The sequence below is a fragment of the Asparagus officinalis genome, chromosome 8 (assembly GCF_001876935.1).
Source record: "Asparagus officinalis chromosome 8, Aspof.V1, whole genome shotgun sequence".
In the NCBI taxonomy this organism is placed as follows: domain Eukaryota; kingdom Viridiplantae; phylum Streptophyta; class Magnoliopsida; order Asparagales; family Asparagaceae; genus Asparagus; species Asparagus officinalis.
In genome coordinates this window covers 108,032,495-108,054,162 of record NC_033801.1, presented here as the reverse complement: position 1 = coordinate 108,054,162, position 21,668 = coordinate 108,032,495, and the positions used below count along the sequence as shown (strand labels likewise).

Below are 21,668 nucleotides of genomic sequence, written 5' to 3'. Positions count from 1 at the left end.
ATTGAGGAATGAACCTCACTTCAACCAACTCACGAATCATCCCGTCACTCATCCGAATCCGAACAGTACCGATACCACCAATAGGGCATTTGTGATCATTGCCCATGAGCACAACATCCCCTCTTTTCAACTCCTAAAAGCTGGAGAACCAATCCCTCCTAGGGCATATGTGGTAAGTAGTACCCAAATCCAACATCCACTCGGTAGAGTCGGCAACACCAACTGACGGAAGAGCTGGGCACGAATAGCCCGAAGAATCCGAATCTAAAATGTCGTCACTAGCCCTGGTAACATTCAACTCTGAAGCTTGAATAGCTTTCCCCTTATTCTTCCCGGTTTGTAATTTTAGGCATTCGACTTTTCAATGTCCATCATCTCTATAAAAGGCACACTGATTCCTACCTACTGCAGGATGTGCCCCTCTAGACTACGACATTCTACCACGGTTTGGACTCTTAGCTCTTGCGACCAATGCCCCCACTACCGGCTCAATGGAAATCTCCTTGTCCTTCTTACGAAATTGATAATTCACAAGTGCCGCAGTGACCTTACTATACGAAAGAGATGCCTTCCCATTAATAAGAGTAATGACGAATGTTTCATATTCCTCGTCGAGCAAGGAACTCAACAATAGCAACGCCTTGTCCTCATCTTCAACCATGATATCTACATTCGCCAAATCTACAAGAAGCTTTTGTAGTGGTTCATGTGATCACTAATGGATGTCTCCTTCTTCAATTGAAAGCGGTAAAGCCTCCTCTTCAAATGCAAATGATTTTCAACACTCTTCGTCAAATACTTGCCCTATAGGACTTTCCAAATCTTCTTAGTCGAAGTCTCATTCATCACATCATATTTTAGATCTTGAGTGAGACAAGACCTAATCATACAACACGCCGTTCTATTCATTTTCTTCCAAACCTTCTCATCAATGTCGTCCGGTTTCCCGTCCAACTCTAACGTTTCTTCTAAATTTTATGCATTTAGCGCATCCAAGACTTCGCATCTCCAAAGTTTAAAATTATTTGTGCTATCGAACTTCTCCACATCTATCTTTATAGAATGGATACTCAAACTTTGGACGGTCTTCACACTAGAAGAACCCTCCCCAGCTTTATCTTTCCCGGCCATATATCTCAAAGCACACAATAACAATTGAGGAACAAACAAGAAATAGATCCAATTTGAAAAGATAGAAACTTTACCATAAAGATCCTACCTTTAACACCAACCGAAGCTCTAGATGAACTTCCCAACTGATTTACTCCTCCAAAAAAGCCCAAGCGCTACCCGGAGCTCTGATACCACTTGTTGGGAAAACCCCGATGCCGAGATCCAATACCAAATAGCCGAGAGAGAAGAGCAAACACACCAAATCAATGTCACAAATAAGATACACCAGTTTTAACGTGGTTCGGTGAATGCCTACGTCCATGGGGTAAGGAAGGGGGGTTTCATTATTAGAAATCAAGGGGATACAACTAGGGTTACAAATCTCACCAAAACGCACAACAAATCACTCTTGATCTCTCCCAAATGCTCCAACAATAGAAGCCCACAAAACCCCTCTCAATGGCTGCTAAAACCCTCTTGCCTCCAGCCCTAAAACGAGTTTTGGGTATTTATAGAAATCCCATACGAAACGGGTCTGGAAACCAAACCCAACCCAAAACCGCTTCGACGGTCGATCGTGACGGTCGACCGCGCAGGTATCGCGGTCTGTAGAATTAATTGTAGATAAGGGTAGTTTTCTAAAACTCGGATATTTAAGGGTGGTAATGTGAAATCAGACTAAGTTAAAGGTGGTTGCTTGAAAAAACCCAATAGTATGTCACATTAAATCATTTAACTATTTACAGTTAAAAATATCAAAAAATATAATCTATTATGATTAAAAGTAACAATCTTTTTATGTTCATTTTATGTTCATTTTATCATTTTAAAATTCTTTATGGATAAACAACTCAGCATATCCCTCCTTTTTATATAATGAGAAATTAGCGGAACTCCTAAAGGCACAAAAAAGTGACAACTAAGCACAAAAGATAGCGCCATGTGTCATATGTTAATTTAGTATTAAATTATAATTCTTATACGATAGGCTTATTTTATATCCTTAATTAGAATTCTTATCAAATTAAATCCATAATAATTAGAATTCTTATCAAATTAAATATATCTATAATTAGAAATTTCTAATTATATCTAAATTTTTAGCAACTAAAAAAATCTAATACTTATATTTTCAATTTTAATTATTTTTTATTGATTAAAAATAAAATAATTAGAAATTTCTAATTATAAAAAATTAGTAATTAAAAATCTAATGACTATATTTTTTTATTTTCTTTAATTATCTATAATTAATAATAATTAAAATTTTAACTCTCTTCTTCTTTTATATATAAAAAAGGATTAATGGCTTGCTATTAGCCATTGTTAAAAATGTCCTATGAATCTCCTTCATTCTTTCAAAAGATAAATTTTACTAAATTTCTAATTTTAGTCGTTTGGCGTTAAGCTCGCAAATATTTTAAATTCCCAATAAGTTTCAAAATTTTAGAAAATGACCAAAAAAATTTTCCCCACTTATCCTCGTAAGACATTGCACATAATATTATCCCTCGGGGCCCATATATACCTTCCAAATTATTCCTATTTACATATTAACTCATAAATTATTTAAAAACTTCTAAAAACTAGAAAAAATTATAAATAGCCCTCTAAAAGTATAAAATTACAAAATACCTCCTAAAAATCTAAAATTTATAAAAAACCTTTTTAGATTCTAAAAATTACAGCGAACCCCCATGAAAGAATCTAAAATTTACTAACCACCAAAAAATTAAGACTACCCCCTCTAGACTCTAAAAATAACAAATATATCACTTAAAATAAAAATATTACCAAAAAAACTTTAAAAGAAACTAAAATTACAAAAAGATCTTTGAAAAATCTAGTGAGACATCATAAGAAAAGAAATTTTGAATCTACTACTCTATGAGCGGAAAAATAAATTGAACTACATAAACGCGTAGAGATTGAAAACAAAATAGTTTAAATGCTCTTTTATATATAAAAATATATTTGTGATTTGTTATTAGTCTTACATTTCAAAAAAAAATACTACATGTCCCTTCCTAGTTTGAATTTAAAATTTTGAAATAAAAACTATTTACAAATTTATTAAGTGAGGTAGTGTTTTCTTTTGTTTTAATTTTGAAATACTATTAAAAAAGGGATGTTATAAAGGAGGGATTGTTGATTAAGCCTAATTTAAATTTCAAAATTTTAATTTAAAAAATATCTACGCTCTTATTTTGTATTTCCTTTAGGAGTTATTTAGTTCCAATTGTAAAAAGATCAAATTGTTTTCCATATGCTTACCACATCACCTTTAGAAATCTTAGGATAGATAATGTTTACATTTATTATGTTTGATTGGTTTGATAATCTATCTATATCTATATCTATATCTATATATACCCTTTAAAAGAGTCAGTTCCTGAAAAACTTTCCCATTCCCAAATTAACCTTCAACCAAATTAGATATACCTAATTTCTCCCACCGTTACAGAAAATTCGTCATTAACATCGGGAATTTCACACATCGGTTACGAATTCCTCTCCGCCGTAGCCGAAGAGTTCATCGTTTTACCTTCTCCGACGAAGCCGAAGCGTTTGCAAAGATGATTATTATTCATAGCTTACCCTTCTCAGCCAAAGCCGAAGCGTTACAGAGATTCTCAAAGCTCAGTATTTGTTCAGAAATTCCGAATTCATCCCCAAAATTTTCAGATATTGGGCATTCAGGAAGGTATTTTTTCTTCATCTTCACTCCTCTATCCAAAACCCTAACTCTAAGCTTTAGTTTTGCTCAATTCACTCTATCCCTTTTCAGTTCTTCAGACCTTTAATTTTGTTATAATTTTGACCTAATTTTCGTTTTCCTACAGTTTCAATCGACAAGGGTTTAAATATTCCAGCAGTAGCTGTATCTGTTGTGATTTCTTTCCTAAATTAGGTATTTCTTGTTATATACCTGCTTTTCATTCAAATTTTAGTGAAGTTATTGTTACAATACGCTCATGTTTTGATTTACATTCTTTAATTTACAATAGATCCAGATTGTCTCATGTTAAAAGGGTGCTAAATCAATTTTAATTGCCTGTAACCAGTTTTTAATTTTTAATTAGTGATCATATGTAAAGTGGACATGTGCATATCAATTGTCAATATTTGTTCTAATTCAACAATAGATCAAGGATTGTCTGAATTAGGCCTTGCTTCAAGTCTTCATATTGCTCCTTTGTCAGTTTCATCAGGTAAAAATTAAATTTTCTGAATTAGGCCTTGCTTCAAGTCTTCATATTGCTCCTTTGTCAGTTTCATCAGGTAAAAATTAAATTTTTATATTTTGTTAAATTATGGTTTCTGTCCTTTAGTTAATTTTGATGAATTATTTTTTTTAGCTAAATTGAGGAAATTAGGGGTGGAGGACTTGATTAGATAGTATTTTCAGACACAAGAGGGGAAACTTTATTGAGTTAGGGAGGGCTAGATTTTTTTCTAACTATATCAGTTTTTCTCTAATTTCTGGTGAATAATGAGTTGTATGTCCTCTTTGACAGATGTTTTAGGTTTAGGATTTTGTTCTGTAAACTTCACTGAAAATCCTAATCTACTGTGAGTAAGAAGTCATACCAAAAAAAATTTGCAGACACATATAACAAAATGCAACGTACTAATGCTCTAAAGTGATGACATGTTTGCATGATGCGGGCCTTTCAAGGTTTATGTTAGATAATTAATACACCACAATGTTAAGTTTTTAGTTCAAGGACCAAGTACTTTCCAGACAATCAGGCATCCAGCCACATACATAGCGAAGATTAAATTCTGATTATCAATATGCCAATATTAAATCATATACATGTGCACATCATGTACTCGGTTATACCCTATATATTGTTTATGCCTTCAGTAGAGAAACAAAATGTTTTTATAAGATTAAATTGCGGATAAAACCTCCTCATCTATTTCAGTAGTCCCTCAACTCGTTTAAGTTACCTGCCAGGTTTAAATTGCGGATAAAACCTCCTCATCTATTTCAGTAGTCCCTCAACTCGTTTAAGTTACCTGCCAGGTTTTGATTCTGACTCCATTTTGAGTACCATGAAGTGTAACTGTATCCATGAAAACATTGCTGAAACGGTCCCTGGAGTTATTAACACCTAAACTTCCAATGCTATTCACCATAATAAAACTTTGCTAGACGTCTGAAGAACATTATCTGATTTCATTTACAGTTATAGATGAGAGATTTGCTTGTTAGGATTTTTAAATGAAGTTTTTTTTTTAAATTTGAAACCCATTTTTTTTACCCGGATTTGTTTTTATACTCACAATTCCAAATTATTCGATACCCAAAACAATCTCATTTATTTTTAAACCCAAATTATGTTTTAATCTGCTATATGGTAAAATTCTATAATTGGATCTAACCTGCTGTAATACTCATTAAGCTGCTATAATATTAGTTTAAGTACTATAAAAAAGGATCTTATTCTTATGCTATAAATACGATCTTTATGGGTGTCTTGGATGCATGAATGATTTTGGTCGTGGCCTGGTTAAAAAATACTTCACTGTTATAGAATTGGGTTAAAATAAAAAAGACCCATACTGTAATGCCTTTGGTTTGAATTTTATTTTATGCTAGATTTATGTTACATTGCTCGGTTCTGTTCTTGTAGCCCCTATCAGTGGAATTGGGACCTGGAATTCTTGGAAATGTTTTTGATGGAATTCAGGTATATAGAGTTTAAGTCTTAAAATTTCTTCTGATTTGTGATTATTATGTATCTTCCTTAATGATCCATTTTCTTATTTGATGCAGAGACCCCTGAAAACTATTGCTATTAGATCTGGAGATGTCTACATTCCTCGTGGAGTTTCGGTCCCTGCTCTTGACAAGGATGCACTGTGGGAGTTCGAGCCGAAGAAGTTAGGTAATTTGATTTGATTTCTGTGCATTGTGTGATATTTAATTGCTCTTTAGTTCAAAGATTTGATCCTTTATATTTGGTTGTTTCAGCTGTTGGAGATCTCCTCACTGGTGGAGATTTATATGCTGTCAGTATTTCTGGTCTTGTGTTCACATATTATCCTGTTTGTACTCATTTTTGTTCAATGATCTAACACTTAGAAGTAAACTCTGTTTTTTTTCCGTCAGACTGTCTTTGAGAACACTTTGATGCAGCACCATGTTGCTTTACCTCCTGGTTCAATGGGAAAAATAAGTCATATTGCCCCAGCTGGTCAGTATAGTCTCCAGGTTAGTAATGAGATCAACTCTAGAATTTTGTCTGCTTGAACTTTTGTACTATTGAGTTTTAGTCTTGCAATTTATTGTGTGATGTTTGCAGGACACAGTGCTAGAGTTGGAGTTTCAAGGCATCAATAAGAACTTCACTATGCTTCAGGTCAGCGAAATGCTTGCTTGTTGTTTTATGACATGGCTTCTCTTAAACAATTTGATATAACATAATGTCTTTTTTCTGCAGACTTGGCATGTTCGTACTCCTCGACCGGTTGCGACAAAACTTGCTGCCGACACACCTCTATTGACTGGGCAGGTAATTAACAGTGGTTAAACTTCTTTTTCCCCCCTTTCTATTCTTTGTTGACAATATTGTCACTTAGGCGTTACATTACTTTGACAGATGTTTTAGTTTCAGGGTCTTGTTCTGTAAAATACACTAAAAAGTTTGTTCAGTGCGTAGCGTGCATTACTTGTTACATGTGGATATTACATATTTGATATTCTTTAGTGTGCTTAAGAGTAAGTGTGTGCAATACAGGTTCCCCAAATGTTCTTATTCTGGACACTTTAGGCTACTTGACTGCAACAGTGCATATCCATGTAATATTAACTTTTGCTTTAATCTTGATCTGTTATGATCAAGCTATGAGATTTCCATAGCATGCCAAAAATTATATCTAAAGAGACAGAGAAACCAACTTACCCCCAGCTCTTGTCCATCAATGTTCAACTTAGTTAGCAGACGTAGAGCTCGAAGAATTCCTTCAGCAGCTTCAAATTCACAAAAGCCAAAACTTGTAGGAGAGCCATCAGAGGGATTTTGAGCACGTTTCCAACTCTTCACTGGTCCACAAAGCTTCAAGAGAAGACAAATTAGGAGTACGAAAATTTCCAGATTTAAGCACATAAAAAAGATAAAGAGAGACAATATCAACAAATAAAACATGAATCATAGTCGCCTTTTGTTACAAACATCTAATAGCATAAAGGTTACAGTCTTACAGATTTACTAAAGTTTGTTCAGTGGAACTTACTCGAAGAAGAGAGAGGAGAAAATCATTATCAACAGTTGGAGCTATCTTGCTAACATACACTGTTGTTTGTGGTTTCTCAGTTGCAACAGCAGGAACAACAGGCCTGACAACTGGAGAAACCACAGGAGGACCACGAATTCCAGGAATAGGAGGTCGAAGAATTTGTGGAATCACACCCATTGGAGGCAGCGGACGAGGAGGAAAGCCAGGGCGAATCATAGGTGGGTATGGTCCAGGATAACGAGGAATTCCTGCAAAAGCAGAGCAAATAACTATGCGCGCTTGTCAGAACATATTCACAAACCTAATAACTGGTTAGTCACTTCAAAGTATACATCAATTTACAAATGTAAAGAGAAAATATAACAAAAATGCGGAACGATGTTACCATACAATAAAATCATAAAGATATGTGCTGCACAGGTGGGCTTACCTTATTAAAGTTCTTGAACATAATCTTGAGTAACCCCAGATACTAAAGGGTACATTAGTCTTGCTGAGCTCACACCATGGCAGTGGAGAGTGGACTATTTTACAATAACAACTTTAAAGATAAATTATGTCTAAAAGCTTCTTCAAAACACATAGTAACAGATACTTATACGATAAAATGAATATGAGCAAACAAAAAAAAAGTATTCAAAAGCAAACAATGTACCTTAGGACATTATTGCAAGCAGCACTTAGATGCTACACATGATCCACTGTCAAGGAAATTCTCTATAAAGTCCAGTAGGTTGGATAAACTTTAATCTTTCATATGGAAAACTCTTACTATACATCTGTTGCCATGATAAATTAACAAAGTTTCCCCCTTTTTACAAAAAGATTTGACTAAACAGAAGAAAATATGCTAAAAAGGCAGTACCAAGAGAATTTAAGCATACCACACTGTGGAAGTGATCTGTCAATATTTGCAAGAGGAAGCCTGCCCCACCTTTTTCTCATCATGAACATGCTGTACGAGAAAATATTCCGTCATCTATGAATCCCTTATCTATTTCTTTTTTCTTTTTCCACCTTTTTATCTCTCCCCCATTTGTGCCCACCCGCAAATTCCAACCAAAAAAGACCAACATAGGTTCATATATAACCTTATAACATCTTGTCCAAATGATTGATAATTCGATAAAACATCGCAAAAGAATGAATCGCTACGACTAAACCAAAAAATACAATAGAAAATCAAAGCTTTAAGAAAGAAAGGGACCCACCGGGCGGATGACCGGTCATGTATCCATTGGGGACTTGGCCGTACGCCATTGGAGGAGCTCCAGGAGGCGGATACCTCATCGGAGGGGCCGAAACTGTAACCGATCCGGCCCCAGATGCAACGCCTGGAATCATGTAGGTCACTGGCGCGGAAACCCCAGGCGGCTGGATGCTAGGGTTAGGGTTTGGAACTGCGGAGTACTGCGGCATCGGCGGAGCTCCGAGGGGACGGAATGATGGGGCAAAGGAAGGAGGAGGAGGGGCGACGATATTAGGGTTAGCGTTAGGGTTTGCGTTTTGGTTTGGGTTCGGATCGGGATTAGGGTTTCCGGATTGAGAAGAGGGATCAGGATTGGGCTTTTCAGATGAGGCGTCGGGTTTATCGGATTTGGGATCTAGGGTTTTGGGGGAGGAGGGGGAAGCGACCGCCATTAGAGCTTGAATGACGAGCTCGGGAGCGACAAATGGGCTTAGGTTTAGGATTTTGTTCTGTAAACTTCACTGAAAATCCTAATCTACTGTGAGTAAGAAGTCATACCAAAAAAAAAGTTGCAGACACATATAACAAAATGCAACGTACTAATGCTCTAAAGTGATGACATGTTTGCATGATGCGGGCCTTTCAAGGTTTATGTTAGATAATTAATACACCACAATGTTAAGTTTTTAGTTCAAGGACCAAGTACTTTCCAGACAATCAGGCATCCAGCCACATACATAGCGAAGATTAAATTCTGATTATCAATATGCCAATATTAAATCATATACATGTGCACATCATGTACTCGGTTAGACCCTATATATTGTTTATGCCTTCAGTAGAGAAACAGAATGTTTTTATAAGATTAAATATTGATAAAACCTCCTCATCTATTTCAGTGCAGCTTGGTTGTTAGACGCCTGTTCAGAAGTCATGCAGAATTTTAGGTTAGCATAAAAGGATTGGGTTTTAGGTTAACATGAACTCCTGAGTACACGCGCTTGTTTAGACGGCTATCCAAGTGCAAATATTTGCTAGACGTCTGAAGAACATTATCTCATTGCAAAAGTAATGATTTCATTTACAGTTATAGATGAGAGATTTGCTTGTTAGAATTTTTAAATGAAGTTTTTTTTTTTAAAATTTGAAACCCATTTTTTTACCCGGATTTGTTTTTATACTCACACTTCCAAATTATTCGATACCCAAAACAATCTCATTTATTTTTAAACCCAAATTATGTTTTAATCTGCTATATGGTAAAATTCTATAATTGGATCTAACCTGCTGTAATACTCATTAAGCTGCTATAATATTAGTTTAAGTACTATAAAAAAGGATCTTATTCTTATGCTATAAATACGATCTTTATGGGTGTCTTGGATGCATGAATGATTTTGGTCGTGGCCTGGTTAAAAAATACTTCACTGTTATAGAATTGGGTTAAAATAAAAAAGACCCATACTGTAATGCCTTTGGTTTGAATTTTATTTTATGCTAGATTTATGTTACATTGCTCGGTTCTGTTCTTGTAGCCCCTATCAGTGGAATTGGGACCTGGAATTCTTGGAAATGTTTTTGATGGAATTCAGGTATATAGAGTTTAAGTCTTAAAATTTCTTCTGATTTGTGATTATTATGTATCTTCCGATGGAATTCAGGTATATAGAGTTTAAGTCTTAAAATTTCTTCTGATTTGTGATTATTATGTATCTTCCTTAATGATCCATTTTCTTATTTGATGCAGAGACCCCTGAAAACTATTGCTATTAGATCTGGAGATGTCTACATTCCTCGTGGAGTTTCGGTCCCTGCTCTTGACAAGGATGCACTGTGGGAGTTCGAGCCGAAGAAGTTAGGTAATTTGATTTGATTTCTGTGCATTGTGTGATATTTAATTGCTCTTTAGTTCAAAGATTTGATCCTTTATATTTGGTTGTTTCAGCTGTTGGAGATCTCCTCACTGGTGGAGATTTATATGCTGTCAGTATTTCTGGTCTTGTGTTCACATATTATCCTGTTTGTACTCATTTTTGTTCAATGATCTAACACTTAGAAGTAAACTCTGTTTTTTTTTTCCGTCAGACTGTCTTTGAGAACACTTTGATGCAGCACCATGTTGCTTTACCTCCTGGTTCAATGGGAAAAATAAGTCATATTGCCCCAGCTGGTCAGTATAGTCTCCAGGTTAGTAATGAGATCAACTCTAGAATTTTGTCTGCTTGAACTTTTGTACTATTGAGTTTTAGTCTTGCAATTTATTGTGTGATGTTTGCAGGACACAGTGCTAGAGTTGGAGTTTCAAGGCATCAATAAGAACTTCACTATGCTTCAGGTCAGCGAAATGCTTGCTTGTTGTTTTATGACATGGCTTCTCTTAAACAATTTGATATAACATAATGTCTTTTTTCTGCAGACTTGGCATGTTCGTACTCCTCGACCGGTTGCGACAAAACTTGCTGCCGACACACCTCTATTGACTGGGCAGGTAATTAACAGTGGTTAAACTTCTTTTTCCCCCCTTTCTATTCTTTGTTGACAATATTGTCACTTAGGCGTTACATTACTTTGACAGATGTTTTAGTTTCAGGGTCTTGTTCTGTAAAATACACTAAAAAGTTTGTTCAGTGCGTAGCGTGCATTACTTGTTACATGTGGATATTACATATTTGATATTCTTTAGTGTGCTTAAGAGTAAGTGTGTGCAATACAGGTTCCCCAAATGTTCTTATTCTGGACACTTTAGGCTACTTGACTGCAACAGTGCATATCCATGTAATATTAACTTTTGCTTTAATCTTGATATGTTATGATCAAGCTATGAGATTTCCATAGCATGCCAAAAATTATATCTAAAGAGACAGAGAAACCAACTTACCCCCAGCTCTTGTCCATCAATGTTCAACTTAGTTAGCAGACGTAGAGCTCGAAGAATTCCTTCAGCAGCTTCAAATTCACAAAAGCCAAAACTTGTAGGAGAGCCATCAGAGGGATTTTGAGCACGTTTCCAACTCTTCACTGGTCCACAAAGCTTCAAGAGAAGACAAATTAGGAGTACGAAAATTTCCAGATTTAAGCACATAAAAAAGATAAAGAGAGACAATATCAACAAATAAAACATGAATCATAGTCGCCTTTTGTTACAAACATCTAATACCATAAAAGTTACAGTCTTACAGATTTACTAAAGTTTGTTCAGTGGAACTTACTCGAAGAAGAGAGAGGAGAAAATCATTATCAACAGTTGGAGCTATCTTGCTAACATACACTGTTGTTTGTGGTTTCTCAGTTGCAACAGCAGGAACAACGGGCCTGACAACTGGAGAAACCACATGAGGACCACGAATTCCAGGAATAGGAGGTCGAAGAATTTGCGGAATCACACCCATTGGAGGCAGCGGACGAGGAGGAAAGCCAGGGCGAATCATAGGTGGGTATGGTCCAGGATAACGAGGAATTCCTGTAAAAAAAAGCAAATAACTATGCGCGTTTGTCAGAACATATTCACAAGCCTAATAACTGGTTAGTCAGACCAAACAAATCAGAAACTGGGTGATATTCAACAATACACCCATTAATCCAACATCAAATCAAGTAACCACATCTCAACATAGTATCTTAAGCATTAATAATAAAGTACATTGGATCAAAGAAACTGATCCAATGTCTTATATGTAAAACATGTTTCTAAACACTTTCAAGTATAAGTATATCAACTGAAGGAAGTAGTATATAAGCTGACACTGCCTGTAACATTAAAATATATTAAAATCAAAACTATTACAGATCCTTTAATAAGAAAAAAGATTGCAAGTTTCCTAGCTTTTCTACGTGTTCGTGCATCTTCTTGCTCATAGGATTCGCCCTCTCGAATCTTCTAATTGCCTTTCTAAGTATGATACTTTGGTCATTAGATTTCTATATGATGTTAAACTGGTGGTCTATATATGATTAATTGTACAACAAAATTTAGGTTTACTGTCCTAGAAGTTTAACGAGTATTGAATTAAGACCATCGTATTCTAACCCTGACTTTGGGCTGAAGCTTTTAGTTGGAACTTTTTTGATGACAATGGCAAAATAACTACACATACAAGAGTAGTCATATTGGATGGTGTGGAGATTTGATGATTCTTTTTGTGGTATGAGTTGAAGAAACTTCATTTTCTAGAGGAACATCTGTGATTTGTTAACAAGTATGAACTTGAGGCAATTTGATGGAAATAGAAGTGAAAAAAGGTTATCTGAGTGAGAAATGATCAAGGGAGTGCATGGTAAAAAGGTAGTTATTTGTGATATAATAGGGATAGATTCATTACAGTCTTATGGACAACCCATGTCCTACAAGAACTCCGCGGATACTCACAATCTGCAGTTAGCTGAACTCCAAGACTATACTTCTCGTAATCTAGCAGCATTAGTATTGACCATTAGACCAAGCCCATGATTGTACCCATGTAAAAAATACTAATCCTGTTCTGCATCTTTATGCTATTGTAATTCAGCACAGACAAACCACTATCTGCATGTAACATGAATATTTGAATGGTAAATGGTAGTTACATGTTATTCAATAGGGATGAGTTCACTTTGGTATAGCAAATTGTATTTATATGCACAAAATGGATGCTTATTTGAATGGTAAATGATAGTTACATGTTATTCAATAGGGATGAGTTCACTTTGGTGCACAATCCATCTTCTCCTGTAAGAACTCCATATACATGCAATCCATAGTTAGCTGAACCCATGTATTGTATTTTTATACTACTGTTATTCTTAGCTACAACTTTAACCAACCTATAAAATGTTAATAAACAAACATCACATGCATCAATCACCACATTTCTGAAAAGTTTGCTTCAGAATCACTAATAGAACATGAACCTATGGTAAAGCCACCAACAGATTAGCACCCAAAAAACAGATATAAAACAGATAATAATATGAACCTCTTGATAATGAATAGATAAAGATGATTCTGAGGGAACTAGCGTAAAGCAGCAGGAAAAATAGACCTTAGGTGTTTTGCTAACCATTGATACATTACTAAATGCTACATTAACTACAACGTAAAAATACAGATTGTGACTGACCAACTATTAAGAACAGCTAACTGAGCATTGTTACAAGTTAGAGTCATTAGAAGCACAAACCTGTCCACAGCCCTAATGTATTCTCAGGATCCACAAAATCGCTTGTTGCTGCTGGTGCCGGTGCAAGAATGGCACTTGTACTGCCTAATATGCTCAGCACGAGCCGGGGTGATCTTCACACATTTGCCATGAAACCACTTCTCACAGATATCACAGCAAATCCAAAACTCATCAGATGCGTAGTTATCTCCACAGGCGCAACATAAGGTCTCACCATGCTCCTCTTCTCTATCCTCACAACCTTCATCACCCATATTCACTAAGCATGAGTCAACAATTTAGGACTTGCTTTTCTCAGCTCATAGAGCAAATAACAGCCACTGTGTACACAAGGAGATAGCATTTAGATAAATAGGAGCAAAAAAAGTAGATATTATGGGCAAAACATAAATATACACAGGTTCATATCTATGAATCCTATATGAACAATGAATGCTCCAAACACATCTAGAGATGAATTCACAATTTAGTAAACTTAATGATACGTGAACTTGCAATGTCTACTATGTAGATATCATGTAAAGCAGATAATAGTTGCATTAAAAAACCTCTAAGTTATGCTTGAACCGGCATGGCATGAAGCAGCAGCAGATTTTGGGGACAAACTTTTTAACAATAAAAACGTAAAGAGACGGAAGAATGAAGGGAGAACTTGCAAAACATTTACAGGGATAGAAATTGTCTAATTGTCATAATGAGTTTGTCCTTCAAGTTAGCGCACCTTAAGAAGAAAAACCTGAAGCACAGTTCTCAGCTGTTTGAATGCAAGAAGAATTTAACCCCTGCATCTGTTAAGAACACAATAAACGTTTTTTTGTGGCTGCAAAATATTTCTCCCATTTTAATAATATATTTAATACACACATCAGAAACATCCTCTTGGAAGGTTCACTAAATTATATTTATATGCCCAAAATGGATGGTTATTTCAATATATAAGATCTGCTGATGTTTATATTTAAATATAAGCATTTCAAAATTAAAAATATTTGTGGGAGTGTTTCTCAAAATTTCCTTAATATTTAATACTTATACACTCTTTTCTTTGGAGTGCACTTCGTCAGAGTTCCTACCCAGCTTCTTTAAATGAATTCTACTCACGCGCACACACAAAAATGTAGTGAAGTAGATAAGGTGGTTTACACACAAAAATGTAGTGAAGTAGAAATGGTGGCTTGCTGAGAACTTTCTTGAGCAGAAACTTATTAAGTCAGAAATTTATTAACTCGTTAATTTGGTTATTGATTTGTTTTCATGGTAAACAAACGTCTTTCCTACTTCTATGAACATGCCTGCTGAATGTTTTTCTATGAACAAGAAGTAGAACTTTATTAAGTTCTTGTTTAATTCCTTGTCGGCTATGAAATGCACCAGGTAGTTCCTTGTCTATCTTATAAGAGAATATGTTTTCGTGACTTAACTTCTTTCTGTTGAATTTGATTCTAAACCATCATGTGCTCCCATTTCTTCAATTATATTGAGCCATTATATCTACTGTTGTGAAGTAGCTTCCTATCTATACTGAGCCATTATGTGTTCCCATTAATTTTTTTTTCTACAAATTCTGTCATTTTTTTTTTTGTATTTTCAAATGGAAATGGGTTAGTTATTGTTTTTTCTACAAATTTAGTACATGCACACATAACGTGGACAAGAAATATATTCCTCATTAATAGTATTTTAGTAAATTTCTAATAAGCCTCCTTTGTTTCGTGTCATCTTTTTAAAACATTGTGTGAAATGATGTGCACTTTTGTAATACACTTTTACGTCTAGATTTAATAATTTAACATTTTCTCATAATGTGAATATAAATACATATTCAGAGAATAGTTCACTTTATTACTTTAAATTTTCATGTCAACTATTTTTTACTTATCTATACTGCACACAAACTATTGTTGATGAGTCATTTGCAAGATATATGATGACCAAGCACAACTTCCTGAACCTGTTGAAAGGAAACAATAGCTTTCTATAAAGAAGGTAGCTTATTTTACAAAATTGTTATTGTAAATTATTTCTTTTAGTAGCCCAAATTTATTTGTTTCTGTTTTATGACATGGCCAGGTTCTCAGTGTTTTTAAAAGAATAATCAATGAAGATTGCATACTACTAGGTTTCATACCGAAAGATGATCGTCCGGATTGAATGATATTACAACTTCTTCCTATTCAACCACCTACTGTAAGACCATTTGTTTTGATTGACAGCTCTGCTAGAAGTGAGATAAGTTTGTTCTGTTTCACAAAATGAGGGATAACCTGTATAGCGTTACAAAACCATTGCATCACAAATTTTTTTCCTTTTTACTACAAACTATTCATGCTTGAAGAATTATATCTTATTCACGGAATTTTTTAAAATATATGCAGTTTGTCTCATGTTAAAGGAGTGCTAAATCCAGTTTCAAAGAATTTTCATTTATTTCTAGCATTTGATGGCCTGAAATTCATTGTTGCTACTTTTTTGTTTGACAAATTGTACCTTTGTAAAACACTCAAGGTTAACTTCCTGCCATGAAGGTTATGCCTTTACGGAGTAGAACAAACCCCCTTCTATAAGGCAGGATATAGATAGTTGAAGTGAGAGGCTTGAAAGTCCTTACTGTTCAACATTTCCAACATGCTATGGGTTACAACAAGAAATAAAAAATTTGATGTTACTAAATTCCTTATAAAACTGTTGCATTATATGCTCAGTTTATTGAACTAATAGCTGCATTATTTCACTATTCTCAGAAATATACTGAGGCTAGCATGTTGTTTTTGGCTATTCTCATGATTGATGTACATATTTGGTATGAAAATGTTTTCTGAGGATGCAAGTAAACATGAATATAATAAAATGTTTACAGTTATTACTTTGCATTCATTCATAAGGCATACATATTACAATTGTTTGGTTGTATTCGTGTTATCTGTGTCTTGCTGAAGGTAGCGGAAAATACACGACTACAATATTAGCATTTCCTTCTAATGAATTCTTAAGAGTTGGCATTAATGTGTCTGTTATATACCACAGTAGCTCATGTTATGCAATAAAAATAACATCGTTCTTATGTTTGTGACCTCAGATATGGGTGGTAGAGAAGGAAGTGGTCACTCGAGTTTCCCTCATGTTGCACTCAATGAGTGTATCCTTTCATCAATGTCGAGAAAGTATATTGCTGCGCTCAACCATGACATGATTTAGAAATAGGTTTGCACTAGCCTACAAAATTAAAATCTGGATTATTTTCTCCTTTTATATATTATTTTCATTTTGTTTTCTCACCCTCTTTTCAATTTTATATTTGAATTTGTTTCTCGTGTAACTACTTCAGGAACCATTTGTAGATTTTAGTGTTTCTCCTCCCCTTTGTGGTTATTTTACTTGTCTAAATGACTGTTTACTTATGATGTAGGACCTGGAGCAACTGCAGTTTTCAACTGCGTAAGTTACTTTTCATAGTTATGATGCGACTTTCAATTGTGCAAGTTATTTTTCAACTACTCTAAAAGGTTTTAGCTATCAGTGGGATTCAGTATTTTGTTCTGAAAGTATTAGTATATATTTATCTTTACAATAACAACTATTTATACTTTGCTTCTTAAATTATGAACTACTTTGCATAAAAGTACGTGGAACATCTGTTTTTACTAAATTTGTTTTTAAAATTTGCTACGTTTGTTCCTTAGTTTAATTAAAAAGGATTTTTTATAAGCGTCAAAAATGATTTTAAGTGGTCAGGGGTAGTTTTTGGATTCTTGAAAGTTGAACACGTGATCTGTAGAACATGTTTTTTAAACTTATTAAAAACATTGCTTATTGTTTTTACTTTTGCATTTTTACAAATTTGTTCATCAGATGAGTTAGGAAGAAATTTAAGTTATGAGGATAGTTCCGGGCGTTTTAAAATTGACACACATGACCAAAAGCAAGGCTGGTCTCAAATATATATATAGTACGAGATATGTCAAGTTAAGAAAGCATGTAATATTCAAACTCAATAATTGACACACATGTAATATTCAAACTCGATTATGTGCTTTGCATCTGTTTTCTTTTCGTTTCTGACTTTGATTCTACCTTTTTTGCTTTTACCTGACAAATATTCTTTGTGCGCTTACTATTTTGTAACAGAGGTACTTCGTGATCTCAAGATCTCCACTTCAAGGAGGCCTTCGAGCCATGCGAGAATCTGAGGTAGTTTATACAATCTTAGCAAACTTAGCAAACCATGAGAATGAAAGCCCATGGAGATATCTTCGAGGCTTGTACCAAGGCAAGACTGAACTTTTAGGAATTGATAATCAAATCCAAGAAGTTTGTCTCAAGATCTTGAAGACAAATCAGAACTCCGTATTTGCTATCAGCCTTCTCTTAGATCTCCTTTGCAATGGCTTTCAGCCTTCTGGTAAATTGAGGGGTGTTATTGCAATTTCAAGAAATCTTTAAGCCGGATCTGCAAATTCTAATTTAGCGACGAGCATTTGCTCTATTTTAGAGGCTGTTGCTCCTATGAGATTCAACTATTGAGAATGGCACATGAGCCGTATCTCTTCTCAGGTTTGTTGAGGTGGTCAAGAACTTGTACTGGTATTCATTACTTCAGCTGTTCTTTATGGGCTTCTTTGATGATTCAGCGATTAATATTTGCTCGTTGAACGTTGACTTTTTAAACATTGAAATTTAAATATGTATGTTCATGGAAAATACGATTGGACTTGGGGATATAATTTAATACTCATATGTAGCAGCATTAATTTGAAATGTGGTTTTTATATTCCTGACTATCGTACGCGAGTTTATTTATTGGATGAAGTTGCAAGGCCTAAATTAAGTGTTTTGCCTTATCGTGCTTGTGGTATGTCGCCATTGACCATTGTGGAGGTTGAACTCGCACAAAGCGTTTTACCTAAACGTAAGTTATATCAATGTGTAGCTTATATCCTATTATAATAGAAGCTAGATTGCAGCCTTATGTTTTCAGTGAGTGGGAATTTTTTTTTTTTCATATTGAGTCTATTAACTATTGAGCATGTTTAACGTTGGTTTTACTTATAAAGAAGTCTACTGAATTTTTTTGGTAGCATATTATGAAAATAAATTATCTGACATATATTGCTTCTGTATATTTTTGAAAGTGGTTTTTGAATATATACACTTAAGTCATGGGAACTTGTCAATTTACCCCTCAAATCATTTACTTTTAAATTTGCCCTTTTAAGTCATGGGAACTTGTCAATTTACCCCTCAAATCATTTACTTTTAAATTTGCCCTTCAAATTGCTCTTTCGTCAAGTCCCCAAATCATTATATTTTAAATTTGCCCCTCAAATTGCTTTCTCTCCTAAAGTTTACATTCCATGCTAAATTATGTCAAAATGTTCTTTACTGGTAAATTACATTTATCTCCCCCAATTCAATTTTTTTAGAAAAAAACAACAATAAATCTAAACAAGTTGTTTTATCAAGGTTGGAACAATATATGTTTCTTTTATCATGTCACAAAATTTAAAATCACATGAGCTCCGTAACATAAAATCATATTTCCATCTTTTACTATATTACTTGCAATACAATTTATTCATATGATGTTATACTGATACTTTTGCAATACATTTGGCGTATCCCTTTGTAGTCCATAGACTTGACTACTGCAAGTGTGTTGTGGTCTCAAATATCAAATTGCCATGTAGACATGCATATGCATCTGATCTCCTTTCCTGAATCCTCACATGCATGGTTTTAGGTGTTGTCCAGCAAGAAGTAGCAAAGAGCAGATTACATCCTGCACGTTAGCACCTTATCATATAATACTGCTTCTAACATATGTTTAAATCTGCTTGCTATAAGCAACTTGTTTATGACCATGTAGGAAAATGAAAAATAACAAATAGTAGTTTCTGTGTGATCAATAAGACAATAACTTGCTTGATGAAAAAAACAAGAATATTCCCTCTAACAAGCAATTTTTTTAAAATTTTGTAGACTTCCTACTATGTTTGTGAAAGTTTCTATGATGTAAGCCATTGAGCTTTAAAAAAACAAGAAGAAAATATAAACAAATGTAGCTTCTATAAATTTATTGGACAAGACCATACTAGAAATGCATGCATCAGTGCAATCAGGAGATTGTTCTCCAAAACCATTGAATGGTCCGACATCAACTCAGAAGTACAATCAGTTAAATACAATAATGTTTAGATTATGTCTATATTTTTATCAATTACTTAAATTACATAACTTTTTAACAAAAAATTATAAATAAAATTAAAAATTTAAAATAAAAAATAAAAAAATAACCACGTTCATTGCACGTGCAATCCAACTAGTTTATGAAAAAGAAGTCTTGAATAGCTATGTCACGTTAGTTTTTCATGAAATCCATTTTAACACTAAAACCTCTGAAATGGGTTTTAAGTAGTGAAATATGTTTCAAACTTTTTTTGGGTGAACTAACTAAACACCCCTTATAAGAAACAACTTTGACTCAAGTTATCTACATTTGAAGGAGCAGTAGCTAAAAGAAATTGTTTTGGTATAATTTAATTTTTAAATAAACCAAATCAAATCGTGCCACACAGGTATAACCTAGCTACTAATAAAATCTCAACCATCCATAACTAAACAATCTAATAATTATATTTTAAATTCTTTAAATTATTAATAATTAAAAGACTAATGATCACTTTTTTAATTTTCTTCTCTTTTATATATAAAAATAAGGGGGTAATGCCACATAACCCATGAACTTTATTTATTCCATATAACCCCTTGAACTTTGGGGTTCTCACCGAATCCCTTAAATTTTGAACTTTTTTCACCGGGCCATCCTACATGAAATTTGTAAATAAGTAAAATTTTCTTGAAAAGAAAAAACCCTAAAATTTAAAAAATGAGGTATATTGCCTTAAAACCAATTAGGATTTTTAACTAATTGGAAAGCAAAGTAATTATTTATAAATTTTAATTAATTTCTACATGGTGACTTTGGGTTTTTCTCTAAATGCCGCGTGGTGATTTCAGATAAACCACCGATTTTTCATTATATATAAAAGAGGGATAAGAAAAAAAAAATTACGGCTCAAGTAATCTATTTTTAAAGAAAGAACAATAGTTCAAAGAAGATTTTTTAGGACAAGTCAATTTCTAGAAACAAGACCACAACCAAAAAATAAATTCATGAAAACAAGAAAGAAAGACAAACTAAAGAAACCAAACTAATCTATGCGAGTACAGGCATAACACTTATAGGGATCTATTGCAAAATCACAACTAAAGTAAGGTAATTTTAAAAAATAAAATGACAGTTGGCTTTGTCTTAAGAAATTTTTAGAAATTTCAAAAATAACATCATCTTTAAACAAAATCTATTCAAATATAAAATTCCTTTTTAAACAATATGCCAAAATCAATTTTAAACAAAAGTGAAGTTATAAAGCATTTATTATTCTGAATAGAGTGAATTATAAAAGATAAATATTGATTTTTTTCCCCTATACAAAGATCATAAACTTGGTTGTGCAACTATAAAAATCCTACAATATAAATAGGTGGATTGAAAGGAGGAAAAAACTATAAGGTTGTAATTTAGATATTAATCCTCAAATCTTCAATAATTCCATATTAATCCCTCAAATCTCAATAATTGCTCACTAGTCCCTCAAATCGTAATGTCATTGCAATTTGGTCCCTAAGTGACCAAAATACCCTTAGAAAATGTTTTTTGAAGGGTTATTTGTAATTTGGCACTACAAAGTTTACACATTTTTAAATGTTGACACTCCAAACCTTTTTTTTTTGGTACTTTGATACCCCAGAATTTTGCATCTTTTTTTTACTTTGATACCTAAACTTTCTTTGACAATTTGATACCCCAAAGTTCACACAGTTTTTAACTTTCATACCTTATAGATTCCACCTTTTTTAATTATGATACCTCAAAGTATTCACATTTGTGACTTTGGTACCCT

The 21,668-nt window shown here is 33.9% G+C and overlaps 3 protein-coding genes and 1 long non-coding RNA gene across 9 annotated transcripts; 2 read left to right on the top strand and 2 right to left on the bottom strand.

The window, feature by feature from the left end:
• On the top strand, window positions 270-18,479 carry LOC109821678 (V-type proton ATPase catalytic subunit A-like). The gene is made up of 12 exons (XM_020387844.1): window positions 270-287; window positions 3,707-3,817; window positions 5,757-5,813; window positions 5,900-6,011; window positions 6,098-6,135; window positions 6,236-6,356; window positions 10,683-10,738; window positions 10,830-10,886; window positions 10,968-11,039; window positions 16,784-16,908; window positions 17,114-17,142; window positions 17,833-18,479. The coding sequence occupies exons 1-10, from the start codon at window positions 270-272 to the stop codon at window positions 16,895-16,897; spliced, it is 756 nt and encodes a 251-aa protein (XP_020243433.1). The 3' UTR covers window positions 16,898-16,908; window positions 17,114-17,142; window positions 17,833-18,479.
• LOC109822651 (basic proline-rich protein-like) lies at window positions 6,954-9,036 on the bottom strand. Of its 6 annotated transcripts, none has more exons than XR_002242207.1 (5): window positions 8,574-9,036; window positions 8,247-8,317; window positions 8,018-8,141; window positions 7,360-7,886; window positions 6,990-7,181 (listed from the first exon to the last, which is right to left on the bottom strand). XR_002242207.1 is itself a non-coding variant. In XM_020388883.1 (3 exons), the coding sequence occupies exons 1-3, from the start codon at window positions 9,001-9,003 to the stop codon at window positions 6,969-6,971; spliced, it is 894 nt and encodes a 297-aa protein (XP_020244472.1). In that variant the 5' UTR covers window positions 9,004-9,036; the 3' UTR covers window positions 6,954-6,968. The 6 variants fall into 6 exon arrangements, 1 of the variants encoding a protein (XP_020244472.1); XR_002242208.1 differs by having other exon boundaries at window positions 6,993-7,181; window positions 8,018-8,063; XR_002242205.1 differs by having other exon boundaries at window positions 6,989-7,181; window positions 8,018-8,317.
• Window positions 9,946-10,628, top strand: LOC109822653. Its single transcript, XR_002242209.1, has 3 exons — window positions 9,946-10,143; window positions 10,299-10,410; window positions 10,497-10,628. It is a non-coding gene; the product is annotated as an uncharacterized LOC109822653 (long non-coding RNA).
• Window positions 11,065-12,786, bottom strand: LOC109822652 (RNA-binding protein 25-like). Its single transcript, XM_020388884.1, has 2 exons — window positions 11,761-12,786; window positions 11,065-11,582 (listed from the first exon to the last, which is right to left on the bottom strand). The coding sequence occupies exons 1-2, from the start codon at window positions 11,977-11,979 to the stop codon at window positions 11,370-11,372; spliced, it is 432 nt and encodes a 143-aa protein (XP_020244473.1). The 5' UTR covers window positions 11,980-12,786; the 3' UTR covers window positions 11,065-11,369.

Bases quoted from the DNA above. Each gene is read 5' to 3' on its own strand.
- LOC109821678 (XM_020387844.1), top strand. The intron at 6,136-6,235 runs GTCAGTATTTCT...TTTTTCCGTCAG, and splicing joins CTGGTGGAGATTTATATGCT to ACTGTCTTTGAGAACACTTT. The intron at 10,887-10,967 runs GTCAGCGAAATG...TTTTTTCTGCAG, and splicing joins AGAACTTCACTATGCTTCAG to ACTTGGCATGTTCGTACTCC.
- LOC109822651 (XM_020388883.1), bottom strand. From the start codon at position 9,003: ATGGCGGTCGCTTCCCCCTCCTCCCCCAAAACCCTAGATCCCAAATCC. The intron at 7,611-8,573 runs GTGGGTCCCTTT...CTGCTTTTGCAG, and splicing joins CATGACCGGTCATCCGCCCG to GAATTCCTCGTTATCCTGGA. The intron at 7,182-7,359 runs GTAAGTTCCACT...CTTCTCTTGAAG, and splicing joins TTCTCCTCTCTCTTCTTCGA to CTTTGTGGACCAGTGAAGAG.
- LOC109822652 (XM_020388884.1), bottom strand. From the start codon at position 11,979: ATGATTCGCCCTGGCTTTCCTCCTCGTCCGCTGCCTCCAATGGGTGTG. The intron at 11,583-11,760 runs GTAAGTTCCACT...CTTCTCTTGAAG, and splicing joins TTCTCCTCTCTCTTCTTCGA to CTTTGTGGACCAGTGAAGAG.